This window comes from Xiphias gladius, chromosome 6, assembly GCF_016859285.1.
Source record: "Xiphias gladius isolate SHS-SW01 ecotype Sanya breed wild chromosome 6, ASM1685928v1, whole genome shotgun sequence".
In the NCBI taxonomy this organism is placed as follows: Eukaryota; Metazoa; Chordata; class Actinopteri; order Istiophoriformes; family Xiphiidae; genus Xiphias; species Xiphias gladius.
This window is the reverse complement of record NC_053405.1, coordinates 28,912,704-28,935,833: the sequence shown is the minus strand read 5'-3', so window position 1 is coordinate 28,935,833 and position 23,130 is coordinate 28,912,704. Positions and strand designations below refer to the sequence as shown.

The window sequence follows — 23,130 nt, the reverse complement described above, 5'->3', positions numbered from 1 at the left end:
ATGTGTCTTTCAACCATAGATTGATCCCCAAGTCTATTACCATGCCACTGCATTCTGCCTTGTCACGACAGGCTCTTACTCTCCCTGCCTCTGAATTTGCTTCTCAGGTACTAGGGTGCTGAGGAGGGGGGTGGCAAACAAAAACAAAAAACATACAGTTTTCATCCTACCCTCCCATAGGATGAAAATCACGGAAGTGACAACACTGATAACATATAAAAGATACCGGGCCAACTTGAGCTGAGATCATGCTCAGCTCTGCGCAGGTGTGCTTTGACACAACAGTAAGGTGGGGCAGAAGGTTGAAGATCTGAGGGTATTAAAAACCAACCTAGGAAGGTATACTGTGACACACTTTAGGGAACCCAACTCAAAGCATCTTTTGGCTGCATTTCTCATAACATCAGAGTTTTCATACTTTCTCCCACTAGACCATGACATGCTACTGAATGTAGTGGCAATGACAAAAAAAAAAAAAAAAACACAACAAGCCATATCTCAGCAGATATTGCTCCATAGAAACACAGATCCCTCCCCTTAGTCTGCTTGATGCTGATGTTAAAGTGTTGGCCAAGGTATTACCAACTCATCTTGAGGAAGTTCTTGCTAACATAATTTCAGATGAACAGACAGGCTGTTTAAGACCGACATTCATTCTCTATTATTCGCACCAGGGATGTCTTCTTATATTACTATTAAGTTTACCAATAGGCCTACTGTCCCCCATTTGTGCACTCACACTAAGGGAGCTGTTATTTGTCACTGCTGTGTTTTGAATGGTTGTTCTATAGTAAAATACTTCAGGGAGAATGTTTAACAGCCACAAATTTCTCAGCCATCTGTTGAAGATTTGGAGATTGCCTTCTTTGGGGATGTTGTTTGAGAAGTTTTGGAGATCTTGCTTCTTATGGATTTCAGGTCAGGTGTTCCTCTGTGCACCATCTCCCTCTATATAAGCTCTAACCCTAAAGAGGGTTGAAGTGCAAAAAAGACGAATTCAGATATGGAATGAGAACAGCACTATGGCCTTTCAAGCCTGCTTCAAATCCACAGACTGGTTGGTTTTTCAGGAATCAATAGAGAGTATTGATGAACTCATTGAGGGGATCTTTGATTTCTTGTTCCAGCAAGTAAATATTAGGAAAAGCCCAGGCCCAGAAAATATTAGTGGCAGGGTATTAAAATCTTGAGGAAGTTCTTGCAAACATCATTTGAGATGAACAGACAGACTGTTTAAGACCAACAAAAAATACTTACTGTAATGTTCGTTTTATCATAGTTGTATTTGTCAGCATTGTGGTGTGATATGGAAACCCCAGTCCAGTAGAAATAGACTCAACAGGTGTTCTTCCTTTGTCTCTTTTTTTTTTCTTCAGGATGGTGCTGTGTCTGTGTTCATCTTGTCTGAGATTTAGAGTATTGTTTGCCCGACTACTGTTATTGTTTGTTTGTTGCTGTGGTCTTTTCCACTGATGTCATCTTTCTGAACACCAAATTTCCCACTTAATGCAATAAAGACGGATCGATTGATTTACATTAGTTACTTTAACACCCACTTGTTCTTCAGTCATTTTGAATATTAAAAGCTGTGTTTTATCAGTCTAGTCTCTATCTTGTATCTCGGTTCAATTTTACTAAAAAACAAAAAGACTTGTGTTTTACATCACTTGTAGCGCATCATAGAATTTGACTTCACTGGAAATATCTTATGCCTCCCACTTCCTCTCCGTAGCTCAAAGATTTTTTTTTTTTCATTGAATTTGAAAATATCTAATTTCCTCTCTAAGGTTCATTGGATGAGTTTTTCCACCCTTCCCTTTTTTCTTTCATAGCCAATAATACACCTGCAGGGGTTATAAGTAGGGCTGCACTAAACCATTGTTTTCATTGCTGGCTGATCTCTCGATTGATTGATTAGTTGTTTGTTTTAAGAAGAAGGGAAAAAATGCTGGAAAGTAATGGGAGATGCCCTGTTCAACAAAACAGTACCTAATTTATTTTCTTTTTTATGCCTGATTATCTTGGCTTTGTGGTTCTCATCTAAGGGCAGGAGTTCTGGGATGTAGTACAGAGTGACTAAGGTGGGCTACCAATATCATTAGTCTTTGCTTTGATTGTTTTTTGATTACTTTTTAAGATCTGTTAATTAATATTTGGGATCTTTATGTTTAGATCAGGACAGGGATTCAACAAGGCTGGGATAGGTATAAATATGTGCCAGTCTCACATTTTGTCTCAAAGTGTTCTGGGTGGAAAGAGGGCTTCTTATACAGCAAAGAAAACCCATCTCCCTAGGGCACATCTTGGACTATATTAGGCCAAAGCTGAAGTCATGGTTTAGGCTGTAACTTTGAATTCTCTCACAAATCTCCACACAGTTCTCGCACAGATCACCATGGGTGAAAGCAAATCCAGTTAACTGCCAATGAAATTGACCCTCACTTATTTTTTGTTTTTTTTTGCTGCTTCAATTCAGTTTAAGTCAATTCATTCAAATGTTTCCATTACGGCTACTCCAGTTTCATTGGAATGGTTTAAAAATGGTGAAAATAATTTACATACGCATATTACATCTTATTTTTACCAAGTATATTAGAATATTTTCAATGCACGTGGTACTTGTAGCGGGAAACTGTATAAGTAATATAGGAGTAGGTGTTAAACCACGTCAGCAGTAAATGTTGAATGAAATGCATGTACTTTAAATTTAGAGTGCATACATAATCTGCAATAACGGTCTTAAGTAAAAATGCAAGACAGGTGAGTCAAGTAATCAGCGAGTGAACAGTTCAGCACTCCTGCAGCTCTCCCTATAACATTCATAAGATCTGATTTGAGACACCAATCAGACCAATCCTTTGCCTGCAGTCTGAACAAAGCCTAACTCTCTTGTCATTTCGGACCCTGCCACACCCACCTGCCCTGCAGTTACCTCTTCCATTTCTACCATTCTCGGGCACCTGACTCACCACACCCACCAGCTCACCGGTTTCCCATTCCCTTATCAGCCCCTCGTTACTTAAACCACCCCAGTTTCCATTATTCTTTGCCAGATTGTCTGTCTCGCTCTTGCTTGACTATCTACTCTACATATACTTGATCCCTGCCTGTCTTTTTGGATCTTTGTGCCTGTTCACCTGTTACTGACTCCAGCAAGCACATAGATTTCGGCTTGTTTCTGTGTTGACAATTCAAGTAAAGGTGAAATGTTTAATTATACGTTTTGAGTTGAGTCAGAACAGTGTGCGTCCTTGAGGTCTTCAAGTGTTGACTGCATTTCCTTCCTCATAAAACACAAGTTGTTTTTTTTTTGTTTCGTTTTTTTTGACTATTTTGAAACATACAGTGTTTTATATCCACTTTCACTTGCTAGCAGTCTCCATTTCCCCTGTCTTTATTGGCATGTTGCTGCGTTTCTTGGCACATCACCGCAACCAGTAGATCAGTGAAATAACCTTACCATTGGCAGAAATACACATCGTGTCACCGTGCACATTGAACAAAAAAAGGAGAGCCGCTGGTTAAAACACTGATCCATAGTGCTACCAGTGGTCAGAACTCCACAGGGTATCTTTAACTGACTGACCTTCAGATTCTTGTCACTGTATGCAGTCCAGTGTTTTGGCTGATTACCTTCTAGACACTGTCCTTTGAAGAAAACTTTCTGCTCCAGCCTGAATTTCTCCAGTTTCTCTGAGGAGGAAAAGTTCAGTTCTCTGGACACTGCTTTACACTTCAGAATCTTCTTCGGGACACGAGCTGGAGAGACAGTGAGAAACTATAATTAACTGTGCTGCCAACACGCTCAAGTTAGTTCTGAAAGCATACAAAAAAGATTCACTGACAGGTCCATGGATTCAAGACTTGCAACTTGTTCAGTTGCGAAATGTGACTAATACTAAGCATTTTTCAAAAGAGAGACACTTTGTTTCAAAGTTACCTTTTCCCCTTTAGACTTTAAAGGCTTCCATTAAAATGACGGACTGCAACCTGCTGAAGGAAGCCTGGAACTATACACTATGCTAGCCCTACTTAAACCCTGACACTTTTTTTTTTAAGGCATTCAATCTGCAAATGCTAAAAGGTACACAGAAGTTAGCGTTATCTGTAGTATTTAAATTAAAAAAAAAAAAAAAAAAAAAGCCCCCACATTTTCAGCATCACATCCTAAAAACTCATTAAATTGTATCATTAACATTACAGAATACCTGCTTTTTTCACAGAGGTCCAGTTAATTAACTTCTAATAGTGTTAATTACATACCACTGTATTAGACTGTACATCATGTTTGGTAAATGCATCATGTACATCATGCATTTACCATACTTTTTCATGCATTTACCATATACTATTCTGTTAACGATATGTCAAATAATTTGCACCATTTCACTTATGATACTGACAGCTGGTATTCTTAAATTTACCATATAAACTTTTTATATACATAAGAGGCCTAATGTTCATAGTTATAGTCATTATTCCAGGCATTTATAGTAACATTTTAGCTACAGTAACAGCTTCTTGCTGAGATATGGCATGGCTCATCACACAGCTTTATTATCAAGTCCTCAGGTCAATGCCTAAAGAAACAACCAGACATATCCAGTTTTGCTATCTAAAGCACTGACGAGGAAGTTGAAAAATATGGACGTGCACTTTAAATGTCAACTGCACTGTAAAGCTGTGTTATACATTTATCCTCAGCCTTGTCTAGTATATTTTCCTTTGTGAATCCTTTGTATTGCCCTGCACATATGCAAATTATCACTCAAGTGCATACAAAATTTGATTGTATAATATGCCTTCAATTGTGATGTACATTTTAACATGTAATTTTCATTTTAAATTTGAATTCTTTATATTTCTTTTTTCTAATTCTTATTTTAAATATTTTAACCCTCGTCCCTTTTGCACAGCCTTAAAAGCATGCCACATCGCATTTCGCGACACCTACTGTTTTTGTGTTCGACAAATAAACCTTTGAATCCTTGAATCCTTGTGCATAACAACAGTAAGAATGGTGGACTAAAGATGAACTAGGAAGTAGATCCTATAAATCAAGAAGAGGTTTAGACAAAAAGGTTTGGGTAAAAATACCTCTACTGGTTTCACGTGAAACCTATATGGCTCATAGGGTTGCCCCTTGCCCTTCATTGTAAAGCTGTATCTTGCAGAGGCCCCATATCCACAGCTCTCAGCAATGTAGCTGATGAGAAAATGTTACCTAAACTGTTAGGAATTATGGCTAAAACTGTGAGAAAAAAAAGAAAGAAAGCAGCAAAAAAGGGGCCAAAATAGTGAAAAGAAAATTTCAATTATCCTTTAACCTGTTCTGCTTGTTCTGCCCATTTTTTTTTAAATTTGGCCTTTCGCATGGTTTATCTGTCTGTATGTTACCAACCAATGCCCACGCCTCGACTTCACCTCCTGTTTGCCCTTGCCTGCTTCTGCCTGCCAAGCCTTAATAAAACTGTTCTGAACTTTTACTGATGTCTCTGAGTCGTGCTATTGAGTCCTCCTAAACCTGCGCTGTAACAGATTGGCCCAGTCAGAGTCCAGATGTTGACCCAAGAGAGAAGCTGTGGAATGAGCTCAGAGAGCCGTTCACACCAGACATCAAGAATATGGTAGAGTTGAAGCAGTTCTGTAGGAAGAAAGGTCCAACATTCCTCCTGTACATTGTGCAGGTCTGATCTGCAGCTACAGGAAGTGCTGGTTTGAGATTATGGCTGCCAAAGGAGGTTAAACAAGTTATTAAATCCAAGGGCTCACTTATTTTTTCCACCAGCGCTATAAATTTTTAATGGGTGCGTTCAGTGAAGACACTAAAGATTATAATTGTTGTGTTATCAGCTTAAGCATATTGTATTTGTCTATACTTGTGATGTAGATGAAGATCAGATGACATTTTATAATCGATGAATGCAAAAAAAAAAAAAAAAAAAAAAAAAAAAAAAAAAAAAAAAAAATTGGATCCTCTAAATCTATTTTTATAATTGGAAACTGATTTTGCAGCTTTATTTTCTGCAACTAATTCTCTTCACATTCTTCATGTTTTTGCATACTTTTTGTTGTAGATTAAATTTTAAATGGATGAAAATTAATTAAAAATCAAAAATTGAAATCTCTCAGACCCTTAATTCAGTACTACTGTAATAAAGCCTACTTTACACCAAAGAGAAATGGCTACTGCAAGAGTGGGAAAGAGACTTTTATTTTCTGCAAGTAATTCTTGCTCGGACAGTTGATCTTAAGCACACCATGGAGGCTAATATGCAGCAGGAGGCACATGCCTGCAATTGGTACTTACAGCGGCTTCAGAAAGTCTTTCCTTCAGAAAGCACGCTTTACTGGGTCGAAGATTTCATTTGAAATATATAAAATTGCCATTTTTGCCCATCAATCTACACTCAATAATCCATAATGACAAAGCGAAAACATGTTTTTAGAAAATTTTGCAAATATATTGAAAATCAAAAACTGTCTCTAATCTACAAAAGTATTCAGACCCTTTGCTGTGGCACTTCATAGTGTGTTCAGGTACATCCTCTTTGCTTAATTATCCTTGAGATGTGTCTAGACCTCGATTGGAGTCCACCTGTGGAAAACTGAACTTACTGGACATAGTTTAGAAAGGCACATTTCTGTGTATAAAAAGGTCCCACAATTCACATAGCATGTCAGGACAAAAACCAAGCCATGAAGTCAAAAGAACTGTATGTAGACCTCTGTGATAAAACTGTGGTGAGGAATAGATCAGGACAAGGGTATAAAACCATTTCTAAAGTTTTGCTTTCCCGGGAGCACAGTGGCCTCAATAACTTATGGAATGGAAGTTTAGAACCACCAGGACTCTTCCTTAAAATATGGCAAAAGACAATAAAGTGTGCCAAAAGTGAAGGGGTCTGAATACTTTCTGAGGCCACTGTAAATGCGAGCTTCAAGGAGCAGGAAGTTAAGAAGGCAAATGCTGGAGCTAAAATGAAAAAACAACTGGTACTGAGTACTATATCTAATGAACCTCTGAAATTGCCTTGTTTATTTTCTATTCTATGTAACCTCTTTACTTTCTGTTTTGAAAATACTATGGTTCGCTCAGTTTGGTATAAATCAATTATGAAGCCAATTCCCAAATCTCTAAAAAATCATGCCAGAGTTTCCATGTATTATAGAGGGATAAATCCTCTTAGCTGTGTTTTTCAAACGTAACTTACTAGTGTTCTCAATGAGCAGACAATTTAAATGGGTATCCATATATGTGCGAGAATACAAGAAGGGAGATGTACCCTCTGTTGTTTTACAGATTTCCAGAAGGCCTGTGATAGTATAAATCATGACTGAAATCTGATCTGATAGGAAATTTGATGAAACTGTGAAAGCTCAAAGCCCCAGTTGCATGTGTGCAAATGAATGACTATAGAACCGGTTGGTTTCCCACATCTTTTGGTGTGTGACACTGTTACAACAGTGTCACATCCCCTTTGTTGAAAGTAAATAAAAAGGTATTGGGGTCAGGTTTTTCTGATTTTATAGTTGGCACTTTTTTATGCAGAGGATGTAGTTTTTTCGACACAGACCGGTTCCTCAGCTTATGCTAAATATTGTACATGGCTGGTGTACAATGAATTGTGACTGAAGATACATAAGAATTAAAATCATAATGAATTTTAGAAAAAAGCGGGATACCCAAAAGTAAGTTTGTGTTTTATATTGATTCTGTTCTTTTGTCATACGGAGAGTTAAAAATATTTAGGTTTAGATGATCGTCTTACTTTTGAAACAAGAATAAGAATCATGTCAGACTCTGGGGTGTGTTCTAAAGACGTTAAGCTTTGTAAAGACCTTGGTTCGATTACAAAACAATGAAATTACAAAAAAGAGCAATGCATTGTTTTATTGTTTCTTTCTGTCACTTCATGGCAGGCACCTTCACCCCTTCTCAAACAAGTTTAAACAAGCTGCGTTTTCATTGTTTTACTGACAGCTGCAGGGCTGCATATGATATGAACTGACTATGGAGACCTGTGGTTGGACACCTTCATTTAGTTCAAGCTGTGACGTTCAGTATGTAGAAATATACTAGCTGACTTACAAACAGCTAACTAGCAAAGTGCTTGAACACAATTCTTACAGTTATCAATGACCAACTAACTTGCCTTTTCTTTCTCCCATAGTTTTGTGCTATCTCTCCTCTCTCCTCTCGTCGCTTTCTGCCCCAGGTGCTAAAGAATCCGGATCTGTGACTACAAACCACCTACTGCCCCCATGATCCTGCTCCACACCCACTGCTTCACCTATTAGTGTTAGTCCTATTAACTCCACCAAGGGGGTTAGTTTTTCACCCCTGTCTGTTTGTTGATTTAGTTGTCAACAGGACTGCACAAAAACTACTGAATGTTTGAACCGAGCTTGGTGGAGGGATGGGACATGGGCCAGGGGAGAACCAATTACATTTTGGGGCAGATCCAAATCATTTTCTATGAATTTGAATTTTTTTTTCTATAGAAATCTGGAGTATGTTGTTTGACATTGGCCTTGGTGGAGGACTGTGCTCTACTGAGTGACAGTCTAGTTAATCATGATTATCATTATTATACATCTCTATGAGACTGTCACTGTTAGTTGTGTACAGATGAGACAGAGCTCTGTTTGGAAGGACAGAGGCATGCAGAGAATGTTGAATAACACATGCTCACTTTATTCACATTTAATCACAATAATTGTAATATCTGTTTAATTAAATTTAATTCTTAACTGCAACATTTCTTTTACAACCACAAAAACCAAACCTGCTATTAGCAAACAAGGCTAGTCAGGAACTAGTATTTGACCTGAATTCCGCCAGCAAATAAAAGCATGCTTTAGAAACTCACATAGGTGAAAATTCAGCTGAGGATGAATGAAAAGAAATATTGCAAGCTTATAGGCGATCTAAGGACAACAGTGTGTAAGTGAGCGAGAGGAAGCTGAAGAGGCCTTTGTGCAGGTGATATTGGCTGCTAGCTGTCCCATCAGACTGTCATTGGGACAGCTGTTCTTGACCTCCACAGTCACTGTTAACACAATACAACCGTCACTCGCAGAGCCTGTAAGGACCTAGTCAGTGACTCAGCTGTACGTTACAGCTTCTCACGCAGTGTTTTCACGTTCATATCAACAGCACAACTGGGGTCTATGGGACAGACAATGCATCAGCATACGTAAGATTACTACTAATGATCTATCAAGGTACACACACCTTTTTGATTGTGTAAACCAGGACAGAAAAATTTAGTGCAAGGAGTGAGACTCTGTTCAGGCACAAGAGACAAAAGACAACAACTCAAATTGATTTACCCTGAGGGTGTGCAATGTACTTTACGCCAAAGAGAAATGCCTACTGCAAGAGTGGGAAAGAGCTACGTAAAGGATTTTATCCTCTGTGATTCCGCATTGATTTATTTTAATTTTCAGTCTTGTACAGTAATATGGTTATCAAGACGGTTTCTCCTACCATATATACTACTTTGTTGTTTTAAAGTTTGGACATTCAAACATTGTCTTTGGGCCTGGCTAGGGATAAAATGTCAGGCCTCTGTAGTACTGCAATGATCAGGCCATGCCTTTCGACAGATCATCCTGGGATTCTAAGCTACTCAGCGTGTTGCTGGTTTGTTTGGTTAACATAAGTACAATTCTACAGAGGAACTGTTTGTAGGCTGAACATCCCAGCAACCACATAAATTCATCAACGCATGTGTAAGATCTGAAAATGTCTGACTTTGGTGACTGTTAGCGGTGGAATCAAGACACCGTGGAAGACAGCCGCACTTACTGATACCCCTTAAAGTTGAGAAAGGTCAATCTTATCTTCGAAAATCAGACTGATGGACACCAGTGAAGAATCATCGTCAAACAGCCCTCTGTTCTAGAAGATTCTCCACTCAGCATCCTGTCAAACACAGATACCACTTAGTGTCAAACACACTCGACTCCACCCCATCTGTGAAACCCTTCATCCCACCTCACCGCAACCATCAACCGTCTGAAAACACACAGCTTCTAAAAGCTCCAGGTCTCTTACTTTCCATGTTAGCATACAGGCTGTTAGGAGAGTGAGGAGACAACAGAGTTGCGTACAGATTACTAATAGAAACAGTAAACTGAAGGGACACAATTTCTTATGCTCATCAGCCTTTAGGTGGGTCCTGTTGCATTCAGGTACTCTTCCTAAGCTCATACTACTGAGTGTGACATTCATAAATCCAGCTGGTCAGGATGTTGTAGAGGAAAGTCAAAAAAAAAAAAAAAAGATTCAGGAGAAGATACAGGGTATGTTGAAGGAAAGTTCGTGCAAGTGCCGATGTAACGATGACCACGAACATGCTCCCCAGGAACATGTTACATGTTATACAGGTCATATGTATACAAGATTAGGAGAGTACGGATTAGTTTATTTCATTTTGCTCTATTTTTTTGTCTTTGTTTTTTGTTTTTTTATTCTAATTGGGTCAGATTCAAGAAACAGAATCTCAGCCATCAAAAGCTTCAAAATACTCAACTTCACTCAAATTTCTTTAACTTCCATCATTGAATTGATGTTATGACTATTTCAAATCACCATCTCAATTGTCTCCACATTTGTGTCATCATATCAGATTCTACTTATAATAGAGATTTATGGAGTCATTAAAAGTGGATTGCTACTAGTTATAATTCAACGATCAATATGAAAATGATCATATGATATCATTTTGAAATGCTCATCTGACATAACCTATTTGAAGCTTCATGTCTATTGGTGCTGTACTGGCCTTCGGAAACCTGTACAGGTCAGATCCCACTAACAGCGAAGCTCCACCACGTTCACCTTCCCCCACTTCTTCCTCTGGCTTTTTAGTAAAGTGTGCTGAGTTGAATGGTTTCTCTAATCCTCTCAGGTCCAACTGAATCTAATCTCCTACATCAAACTGATCATCCTCCACACGTTCCGGAATAATCCAGGCCAGACTGCATTGTCCTTCTAATTGATGCTCTATCACCAGGTTGGCTACTGTAATCTCCAGACATGTGTCACTGCAAAGAGAAAAAAATATGCATGCATCATATTAATAGGATGTCCATTATGACAGTGCCCTAATGTAACGCCAACAAAAGAAGTGGGCAACCTTTTCGGCTTTAGGAGGGAAAACCTATCACCCACCCATCTGATAATGTGTGCCTTTTTCCCTCATTCTCCCCCAAAACATTTCCTTCCAAACTAAAACAGAAAGAAAATCTATTATAGCAGTTGATTTAAAATCCAACAACATCATACAAGGTTGTGCCATGGCCTCCCAAGGGCCAGCTGCAGGTTGTGTGTGTGTAAACCACCAGGGTGCCTGTACAAATCTGTCAGAACACACACACAAGTTAATGAGCCCCCGGTGAAAAGCTGCTGTCACTGTTTAGTCTGCATTTATTTTTAAAGACGCGCTAATGGCTTAAAGTATAGGCAGCTTCCTTACCGCAACCTTTACACAATACAAAAGCCCTAACACACTTCTACTGAGTAGATAAAGTTTTCTATTCAGTCGATTAATACTTCAACAACTCAGCAAGACTTAGTCCATAAATTCATGTAAACACTGGAACATAAACTTACCACCCATTCATTTTAAGGTAAGGCCTGTGGTTTTCTTAGCTTCAATATTATTATTTGTAATATGGAGCTACATTTACAGTTTTGTGATGAATTTTGCCTTTTTGCATTAGATTACAAGATGGCATGCCAACTACAGAGCCGACTGAACCCAACCCTGCCACACTACAGGCAGGCTGTCTAATCACCAACACACATTGTATCCTCATTTCCACTTTCTCATCTCACCATCTCACCACCTTTACAGGGCTGTGGCCTGGCTGTTCGAGGGATCTGATAGGTCATTATGACTAAACTCTACCTCATGTTGGGCTGTGACGAACATGTACTAACACGTTTTTTTATATACCTTTGTTATCAATTTGTCTGACTTTTTTTCCAATGAATTAGTCTATCAAATGGAAAAATGATGTGAAATTTTTGGTGTTTTCACTTGATAAATGATTAATAAATAACTGCCATCAATTTCTTTCCTGTCAATCTGTTAATTAACCAGTTAACTGACAAATTGTTTCTGCATTAACATGCTGAACAGTCCATTTCAGTCCAGGTCCCAGGTTGGAGGGGTTTCGGGCTTTACACAGCAGAGTTATCTCGGCATCTTAGTGAACCTGCTTCTTAGAGCAAGCCCGAGGGGAAGGTAAAAGGTCTTCCTCTGGGGTTCGACTATTGCTTTCTAATTTCTTCTGCTTCACTCACCAAGGTAATTTTGAATAGGAGACAATAATGACAAATGGTCATTTTAAATAAGAAGCTATATGCTAATGATGGAAAACCTTTTAGAAATTCAATGCAAAAAATCCTAGTCCGTACACTGTATTTACACTGTTGCTACAATGAAGAAAAAAAAAATTGTGGGATCAAAAGAACAGTGTGCGGGTTCAATTATTTTTGGCAATGACATTTCATGTTTTGAGGGTTTTACCTCTCTCATTTAAAAAATACATTTAAACAATAGAGGTACTCTTTTTTTTAACTATCTCAGAATGATAATAAAATCAGCCAAACTTTGAGTTTGAATTTGTGTAATTACTCGTAACTGACTAGGGCAGGTGCTACTGCTTGTGTGAGCATTTTAGAGATGCTCTCCATGCTCTGTTCCTGAGAAATACTCATCAACATAGTGAGACAACTTCAAAGACAGCACACTGGATGATCTGTTATCGGCTTTAGTTTGTAGAAAACATAAAGAAAATACATTTAATATGGTCAGTTTTATATTCTTATTTATGTTCTTCATAAGGATTTTGGATGATAGAAGTTAGTGTTGTCACCTTGCCCGTTCAGAAAAGATGAAAAGAACATTATATGTTGTTTAGCCTCCGTGTTGGCTTTAATAAGGCTGTATGGACAGAAGGCTCTAAATCCCTGTTCCACTAAATCATGGATTTAGCCATTACCACACTGCTGCAAGAGGTCTAGCCTTACAAAGAAACATACACAAACACTCACACTTCAATCTTTTTGTATAGACCGGGATAAGTAAGGGGGGGCACATTCCATACATATTTATATAACTAAAAGGTTTAGTTGTAGCTAAACTAAAATTGTATGGTCATGATTTCACTCATTGGAAAGCACTGGGCTTAGTAGTAGTGTACCATGCTGCAGTGCTGTGCTGCTTATTCTAGAAGGTATTACTAGGGATAATTCAGTCCTACATGGTCACATGAAGTCCAGGCAGTAATATAGAAAGCGTCAACTTGCCATGTTGGCTCCACCCTCAGTATCACATCCTAGATACAAAGTTTGCTTTTGTAAAAGTAATATATTCTAAAAGGATTAAAACACAACATTCCCAGATTAATGGCAATTGAAAAACGTGGAATTTATAGTAGTAGTGGGGAATGGAAACTATGGCACACATCGGAAAATAACAAGAAAATAACTTTTAGCAGACCATTATGACAAAAAAAAAAAAAAAAAAAGCTATTGATGAGCCAACTCCAAGTTCTTCATGCTGCCTTGGGTTATATTTTCCAGTAAGGGTTCAAGTTAATCTGCCTTTTTGTCTGATGGCTTCTGCAGCTCAAAATTCAATTAAATTCTATTCTATTCTATTTATATAGCACCAAATCATAACAGAGGTTACCTCAGGGCACTTTTCATGTAGAGCAGGTCTAGACCGGACTCTTTATAGTTATATTTACAGAGACAACATTCCCACATGAACAAGCACTTGTTGACAGTGGCAAGAAGAAAAAAAATTACTGATGTAAAATGATATTATGTACAGGTGTGGTGAAGGTTTAAATTCATCAATAGATCAGCCTACTGGCTGTATCATCCACCTGCTTTCCTGTTCAGCTCAGGTGGATCAGTTTTCAGGGCCCGATATACTTCAAAACAGACAAGGACACTGCATCAGCAGTAAATTCTGCTGTTTACATTTTGGGTTGCACCCCATTTCTATTATTTCGCAGACAGGCAAGGCCCAGCCACTCCCTGATCAGATATATACTGATGCTTAAGTAAGAAGGGCTGGCCCTATGGTGTAACAAGTTACCTAATAAGTGGCTTCAGCCTACACCTTTTTCTTTGAAATGTAATGCTGTGTTTTCTTCCATTTTGTTTTTGTTGTATTCAACTGGTTTGCTTGCACAACTATTAGCATGTACTGGAGGTGGTAGTACAATTGTACTGTTTGCAGTACTTGGCTTGATCGGAATTGCCTGACAACACCACAACTGGTTTAAATTAACATGCACACCAAGTCATTATGTAATGTCATCATTAGACTGCATGGTGTCAACTGACAAGACGGGATAAGTGGCCATTGTCCCACCAGACCCACCAGGGACCTGTTTCCCCAAACGCATCTTAAGGCTAAAATGATTTCAGACTGTCACCTTATAATGGGACTATGCTAAACTTAGCCTTAGATAATTTGAGGAAACAGGGCCCAGATCAATTACTGAGAAGATGAACGTTCCTATGTCAAGAAAACTGAGGCAGAGAATGAATATGCTCAAGAAGGCTTAAATGCATACATGATTGAAGTATTTTGCGGATGATCTTACCCTAAGCAATGTATTTTCAGACAAAACTATAAGCAAAAGCAACCGGATGAGTCAAAGTGTTGTGAGAACAAATAAGTGCTACAACAGGAACAAAGAGCAGTGAAAGGAGAGAATATCAGCAAACTATCAACATTGTAAAATAAGTGCCAGTGCATTCATAAAATACAAACGTAGCATCACAAGTTTGTTCCCAGCCAGGGACCTTTATTATATGTCGAACCCTACTCTCTTCTCTCTTCCCATGCTTTCTGTCAGCATCTCTTCTGTCAATTATATTACAGGTAAATTCCAAAAACAGAATTGAAAATGAAGAGTGCCTATTGTGGGTATGTTGGAGAATGGGCATAACATGAACCCTGGTTCAGGTCTAACGGGTAGACAGAAAATTCGATACTTTCCAAAGGGTTTTCTGTTGTTTTGAAAGTCCTCTTAAGTAATCATTCCATTTCTGAACATTTATTGGATCATCCCTCAACAAGAACACAGCTCTGACAGCAATAACAGCAGACCTTATACTCACTGTGCCAGAAACAAAAACAAACATTCAAAATCTAAAACCACGACCGGAAAAATGTTGATAGTAATATAAAGTACACGCGACTTTTGGTGGATGGGAGAACACATTCGCAGTACACCGGTATAATCTGTAAGCAGTGCAGCGCTGAAATTCGCTGATCTGTCCTAAAGTCTGGCATCACTTCCACACAAGAAAGGGACGCACCTGGGTTTGACAACTTCCAATACGTACGGAACTATCAAAGCTATCAACAAGCCATACTTAACTTTTCACTTTCTGCTAAGAGCCTACTAATAGTGAGGAAAATTTTGACAAAGGCCAACCGGTATCTGACAATCCTAACCATATCTCCATCGCATGTCAATGTTATCAAATAGGATACTTATAGTTAGAGCTGCCACACTGAGCAGTTAGCCAGGCAGGTTAGCCAGAGGGCAAGGCCACTTATTTTAGCTATCAGGCCGCCATTCAGATTTGAAGTAGCTAACTTCGTAACTACAGGAACATTTTCTTTTTGTCACATCAAATAGAGACAAATGTTAGCTATGTAGCCGACGTTGTCAAACGAGAGGGGAAACTAAGAGATTAGCCACAGCAGCTAACCTTACTGCACAACAAGAACAGTCGTAAGATGTTACTAGCATCTTGCTAATGTTAGATGACGTTATCTAGTATTAAACAGGACAGGCATTTAGCCTATTACTAGGTATCTAGCCTTCGCAGAACATCGCCGAACAAACAGCAAAAAGGATACAGTTTGAAGCCCTTCAAAATTTCCTTGGCCCTGTCTTCGTCTGAAGACATTTCAGAAATCGTCTGCTTTCGTTCCTTACAGAAAACCCAGGATCCACTAAAATAACAGAGCTGCTGTTGAAATTAACTAGTTAGCTAACTACACTGCAACTAATGTTCAAATGGAAATAGCATAAACTATGAGTGCTTCCCTCTATTTTGTTGGACTGCAGGTTAAATCTGATCCGATAATGCAATCAGCTAAATATACCCAGCTAACTAAATGACCGCCGGCCTAGCCAGTCAGGGGCACAGGGTTACTCCTAATAGCCAATCACAAGTCGAGAGTGAGAAGCATGGGTGGGACTAAACTAGATAGAGACGCGTCACCAGGGGCAACGCTACACATAGTGTAAAGGGTGACTGGAGCCACGGCGGCACGGTCCGTGTGCGGTCACTTCTTTTCTCAAGAACACATGGATTTAACATACACCTTGCTGCTTGAATTAGATTTCTTGACTCACAGTAGTGCCAGTCTGGAGCATTCTGCCTGACACAGACAATCATATACCATGGATATATTATAAGATAAGGTGTACACTAGCTTGTTGGGAACACCTGTACACCTGCGTTTTCATGCAGTTATCCAATGAGCCAATCACGTGGCAGCAGTGCGGTGCATACAATCTTACAGATACAGGACAGGAGCTTCAGTTAATGTTCACATCAAAGATCAGAATGGGCGAAAAAATGTGATCTCATTGACTTTGACCGTGGAAGGACTGTTGGTGCCAGACGGGCTGGTTTGAGTGTTTCTGAAACTGCTGATCTCCAACAGTCTCTAGAGTTTACTCACAATGATGCCAGAAACAAAAATCATCCAGTGAGCAGCAGTTCCTGTTGATGAGAGAGGTCAGAGGAGACTGGCCAGACTGGTTGGAGCTGACAGAAAGGCTACAGTTTCTCTACGATTTCTGCTGAAGCAGCAGATGGGTGGGTCAGAATTTGGCGTCAAAAACATGAATCCATGGACCCAACCTGCCCTGTGTCGACAGTCCAGGCTGGTGGTAGTCGTGTAAAGGTGTTGGCTCAGTGTGGGCCCCTTAAAAACAATCAATCATGGTCTGAATGCCACAGCCTGTCTGAGTATTGTCCCTGACCATGAGTATCCCTTCATGGCCAAAGTTAACCATCTTCTAGTGGCTACTTCCAGCAGGATAATGCTCCATGTCACAAAGCAAAAGTCATCTCAAACTGGTTTTGTGAATGTGACAATGAGTTCAGTGGACTTCAGTGCCCCCCCCCACCAGATCTGGATCCAGTAGAACACCTTTGTGATGTGGTAGAACAGGAGACTGGCAGCATTAATGTGCAGCTGACAAATTTGTGATCCAATCACGTCAACATGGACCAGAATGTCAAAGGGATGTTTCCAACATCTTGTGGACCCAGGCCACGAAGAACCGGCTGTTTTGAGGATCTACCCAGTATTAGTGTGGTGTTCCTAATAAAGTGCTCAGTTAATGTCTATCTATCTATCCATGTCCAGTTTTTCAGCACTCTGCTTTGAATAATGACGAATAATGAAGCCAATATTTTGAATTGTGCGCTAGAGCTCCGACTAATTGTGGCTACTCAGGTGGTGTCTGTCAACTTCAGTAATTTTACAGTATATGACATGTGGATTTGAACTTAAAGTTACATGTGCTCTGGTTAAAAGACTTTTTGAGCCATCCAATAGATATGGAGATTTTTCACTCAGAACAATACATTTCCTGCACCAATAAATGTTTGTGGCGCTAGAGGGAAAGTCATAGGATCACCGAAGGAAGTAGGCTTCATCCTCTGGGGACCATGACTGTCTGTACAAAATGTCATGGCAATCCATTCTACAAAAGCTGGTGATCTAAAGTATAATTTAAAATAAATGGCTTGAGTCAATCGTTAGGCTGTCAAATGGGGCTATTTCAGATACCACATCCCAATGCATCTTACCACTCTGGATGTATTTTCCAAAAAAACACAAAATTTAAACTGTCTAACTGACCAGATAAAGTAACCTGTATCCTTGCTTCCATGATCGTCAGCATCCTTTCATGATTGCTTGCTGTTGTAGGCCTATGTGATATGAACTTTCAAGTAGAACTAAAAACTGCATCAATTACATCAAAATACTCCGTCTGACCTCCGCTTTATTACTTTATCACACTATCATTTAATTTGTAGTGGTTGAAGAAAAAACTGTAAGATCTTAAAATCAATACACTGGTGACATTTTGTGACCTAAACATACACTGTGCAGTTCCTCTTTGATTATTTATGCACAAATGATATGTCAGGTATTACTCTTCGGACATACTTTATTCTCACCCTATAACTTCATCTGTGGTGTTATAAGATTTAAAAAAAAAAAAAAAGTTCTCAAAGTGGACCATAGTCAATAAAGTGGCAACATTAGGAGAATCAGTGTCCACAGCACAATTATTCTTTCGTTCTTAATGCACAAGTCATAACACTTATCCCCAGTTTTGAAACTAACATACACACTGTACAGTTGCAGTTTGATTGTTTGCCATGGTATGTCAAGACACTCCACTTGGCCTGTACTTAATCCTGACTCCATCAAACAGGTTAAAAAAAAATTGCAGGACTGCATTGGTAGAAGAGCAGAGGCTTGCAATGAACACATGTTGAGAAATATATCCGTAAATGTGACACAGTGTTTCTAGCAACGAGGTAGAAGCAAGACTTTTTCTAGTATACATTAACTCTACAAATGGCTGCCGTTCAGATAAAAGCCTCGCTAGCAGCAACAAAAAAAAACAAACGGCATTTCTGACTCAATATCCTCAGAGTAAAAGTGTAATCAATTCTAGCCTCAATTTTTTTGCCCCAAAAAGCAATTAATTGGGAAGAAAATGCAGCCATATGGTACTCACAATATTACTGCTGGTAATTACTGTTAAATATCAATTTCTATTTTAAAACAAATATAGATACTGGACAACATGTTGTACACATCAATGCACATTACACAGGTAATCTTTTACTTTTAGATGACAAAATGTACACCCAGATGACTACCTAGCTCCAATGCAAAGCACTACCCTTAAAACAAAAGACTTATCGACACATGACTTTTATTTACATTTGGTTTTATTTGCACGAGATATGTTGCAACATTCCTGCAGGCACTAACATAGAGAATCCATTTGAGAAAGTGGGCCATATGGTATTATTGTGACATTTAAAAAGACCTTCTCAGACATTCACACCTTTAGAAAATCTGATGGCAATCTAATGCATTGGTCTCATGTCTAAATACACGCCCTGGTCACTTCTTATGTAAAACAGGGGTAGTCAATACCACAAAATGTCTTTTCGATCTGATTCCAAGTAATACAGGGCTAGATATGGCTGCGTATACTGATACTTTTTACCATTAGAAATTTATTTTATGATGTACTTTCATGGAGGGGAGAGCAGTGTTTCGTGATTTATCAGGTATATGCATAATCAATAGGCTAAATCTTAATATGAACACAAGGTATGCTTTACAGTTCCATTAACAAAATCAATTTAGATATCAGGTTTGAGTGGCCTGAATATATTATTTGAATGCCCTCCTTCTCTAGACCGACTCTGCCAGTGTTCTTTGTCCTTCTGTGGGGGGCTCTGTCTGAGGCATTTCCCTCCTCCTCTCTTCTTCCTCTCTCTTCTGGATAAATAAATGAACACCCAGAAAACACTTTACATGCAGCATGTTAGCAACTAGGAATTAAACAAGAGTTCCAGCTTTACGTCCTGTCATTCAGTGCTTCTGCATTGTCAAACATTATAAAACAGGCAGCAGAATTCACTCTAACAATGTTCAATGGAAATTTCTAACTTGGTGTCTGAATGGCCACAAGCCATCATTGTAAGAGAGAGATGAGGCCTCAAAGCCAGCCATAATAGGGTTGGAAAACATAAAAATACACTCCGCGAGATGATAGAAATGAGTCACCCTGCAGAAGTTTTGCCTTGCAGGTTACACTGAGGTATCCCTGGATGCAGGAAGCCATTTCAGACAATGGTGCAAATCAGTAAGCAGGACTACTTTTTTATTGTTGGTTGGAGTTCATGCTCACACTGTGGCCTGTAGCTCCAGTACAAAAGCCCAAATCCAGCCCAAAGGTGTGTCAGAATTAGCCTGACCATGACAAACACCACAGGACCCTAATCAAAACAGGCAGGTTGAAAGAGATTCTTCCAGCTCCTCTGCTACACCAACACCCTGCACCCTGCTGGCATGACCTACAAGAAAGTCCCTCTGGTTAACACCTGCTCTCTTCTGATGCCTCTGCTGGTGTTGTCACTGGAGAATACCTTGAATAAAACTATACTTCTGCTTCTAAGGCAATGTTAATTAACAGAACTGTAATTTTACATCACTCACAGAGAACTTGGTCGCACTAACATGAATGATCTTGAACAGGAACCATTTACCTTTCACTTTGCTCCAACATTACCCAAAGACCTTACTTTAACCACTGATAATCATTCCCTTAATGCCAATTAAATGTTCAGATATCAACAACATCACAGCACTTCAAAGTGAATAAATCATTGGAAGTTATTAACTAATATCTGATCAATTCATGTGAGTGAAATGTTTAAAAGTCACTGTTGAACTTCTGAATGAATAAAATATCAACGCCTAAACTACATTCCCTAACCCTTTGCTAACCTTTAATCTAAGCCTCTACTGGTAACAGTACAGCAAGGCTGTAGAACAGGGCCGGTCTGAGGCAAAGTTCAAAGAAGTCGAGTCCATGAAAGGGTGGAAAAAGTAACCCAAATCTATCAGAAACGTAAACTGGTGAAAAAGTGTTCCCCTTTCTTGTACGGGATAAAACTGGTCATAAATAATAGTGTGCAAAGAAAGGAAAAACCTAAAAATGAAAGCAAAAAAGTAAAAAAACAAAAAAGTCTTTGGCCTTCAATGTGAATGTGTGAGGAGTCTCAGGCAGAGATCAGTTTAGCCCTTGTGTGGGCAGGAATTGAGCATCATGTGTAACAGAGTGACAAAAGAACAACACTAAGCAACACCCGGCCCCACCACCCCTGAAATACTCTCCGACCAATTACAGGACCAAACCATCAGTGGTGAGTTCACTACACACATAAACACTATATGGTCCAATTAATGTTTACATATAATACAATTTTTTTGCATAAATCAATGAGCAATATCCCTTATCTGTCTAATATGCTGCTCCCCCAAATGGAACATTCAGGAAGTATAAAGTGTTTTGGGTCCCACAGCAGACTCCTTTGCTTGAGGAAGAGGACACAGGTGAGTAACCCTAACAAGGTAACATCCATTGCAAATGTCTGAGCAGTGCTTTGTGTACTATCAAACATGAGACAGCCAACATGACTGCTTGAGGTAATGGCTCAACTGCTAATTTCTGTTTCGTGCTTTGTGTAGGACTGGCTTCCATGGCTGCCAAGAACCCCCCCCGATGTATTTGGTGCACAATTGATATGCCAAAAATCCTTTACTTTATGAACAACCAACATGTAGAATTGAGCTGTTCAATGAAATCTACAACCTTACTGTACAGCTGCGTACATGACAGTTAAATTCACACAAGTTGAATCATTCCATTGCAGAAAAGGAAGCACCGAATTGGTGGTCAGAATCAGAGGCTTATGCGTTGGTTTCTCTTTCTTCAGCTGCTCCATTTAGACATGTTAGACATTCAACGTGTAAAGGGAGCCAAAACTTTTGCAGCAGATGGAGGCACCCCACTGCGCTACCTGTCTGTCTCATTCCGCTGGGTCTTACCTCAGCTTTTCTGGGCATCCACCTCAGTCTGTCTCCTTTGTCTGTTTAGTTTGCTGCGCCACTCAACACTCAATGAACCTCACTTACACTCATCCACTCATTACAAACACTACCATCCTGTGCTCTATTTACACAAGTCACTAGTTTTTTGCACTCTTTTTTTGTGCACATACAGTTTTTGCACTCCTGAAATGAAGTATCGTTGAAATGCATGTAGGAACAATAACAATAAACTCAAACTCAGACAGTGGAAAAGTGACTTTTTTGAGACTATTTTCAGGAATAGTTTAAGTTGCTGCTCTAGGATTCAGCAGCAGGATGGCGTATGTGGGATTGACCCAAGATAAATCACATTGCCTGTGTTGAATGTAATGAACATGTCACTGATTTGCTGACAACAAGATAAATATAGAATATCATCAGCCTCATTCTCAAGCTGACATGTGAAAGAAATGACTACATTTTAGCCAAAGAGCAGCAAAAGTGATTGTTCTCTGACAGAGCTGGCTGCACCCCGAACACATCATTGGCAGAGTGGGTTAAGGTTTCCCCCTGGATGTCAGTCTATTCTGACATGTGTCTACTGTAATGTTACTTGCCAAAAGTTCAGCTCATTCATCAGGTCTGCAGTTTCGGAGTTGTGGTTGTAAACAGTGCACTTGCACCTGAGAGTTGGTTGCAAAAAACGTTTTCTGCAAACACTGCAATTATACGGTTTCTCGCCTGTGTGGACTGTAAAGTTTTTCCTCAGATTTCACATCTCATTAAAATGTTTATGACAGACTGAGCAACTAGACAGTTTCACCCCTGCTTGGAGAATTGCATGTCTCAAAAGATATCCTTTTTCACCAGGACTTTTAGACACAGACTGAGCAACTGAAGGGTGTGTCCCCAGTATGGATTCTTTCGTGTCATAAATAAATCCCTTTGTACACACACAACAACGGAAAGGTGTTTCTTTCATGGAATTTTATATGTCTGTTATTGTCCCTTGTACAATTAAATGTTTTACCAAAAATAAGGCAACTTAAGTTCTTCTCTATCATATATATAGCTCTGTTGGGATTTTTATGACAGTGAGTCTAAATCTAAATTAGGTTTCTTTATCTCCCTCCAACCATAATCGCTGTCAATGGAACAGTGTGAAGAGAGGGACTATCCATCCATAGCTGGTTGTAAATCACTGGCTGCTTCTTATCCTCCACAGTCCCCGCCATCGGCTGAGCTGCTGGCTGGAGGTTCTGCCTCTCCATTCTCCTCGGTCTGTCTTTGATGAAGCTGTGAGGGCTGGGCTTTCTCTTCATCATCTTCACTCTTCACGGAAATGTCTTGAGTAGCAGAGAAATAAGGACATTAAGCAAAACTGTCGATTAACCTTCACAAACACACGCAGACACTATTCCTGCTG

At 39.3% G+C, this 23,130-nt stretch overlaps 1 protein-coding gene across 1 annotated transcript in view; it reads right to left on the bottom strand.

Annotated features, from left to right (window-relative positions):
* pde6d (phosphodiesterase 6D, cGMP-specific, rod, delta) overlaps window positions 1-23,130 on the bottom strand; it is a 29,720-nt gene that overhangs the window by 5,031 nt on the left and 1,559 nt on the right. The window contains exons 2-3 of the mRNA XM_040128640.1: window positions 22,928-23,050; window positions 3,634-3,759 (exon numbers count right to left, since the gene is read on the bottom strand). Of these exons, the coding sequence (XP_039984574.1) occupies window positions 3,634-3,759; window positions 22,928-23,050 (249 nt within the window). The remainder of the gene's footprint in view (window positions 1-3,633; window positions 3,760-22,927; window positions 23,051-23,130) is intronic.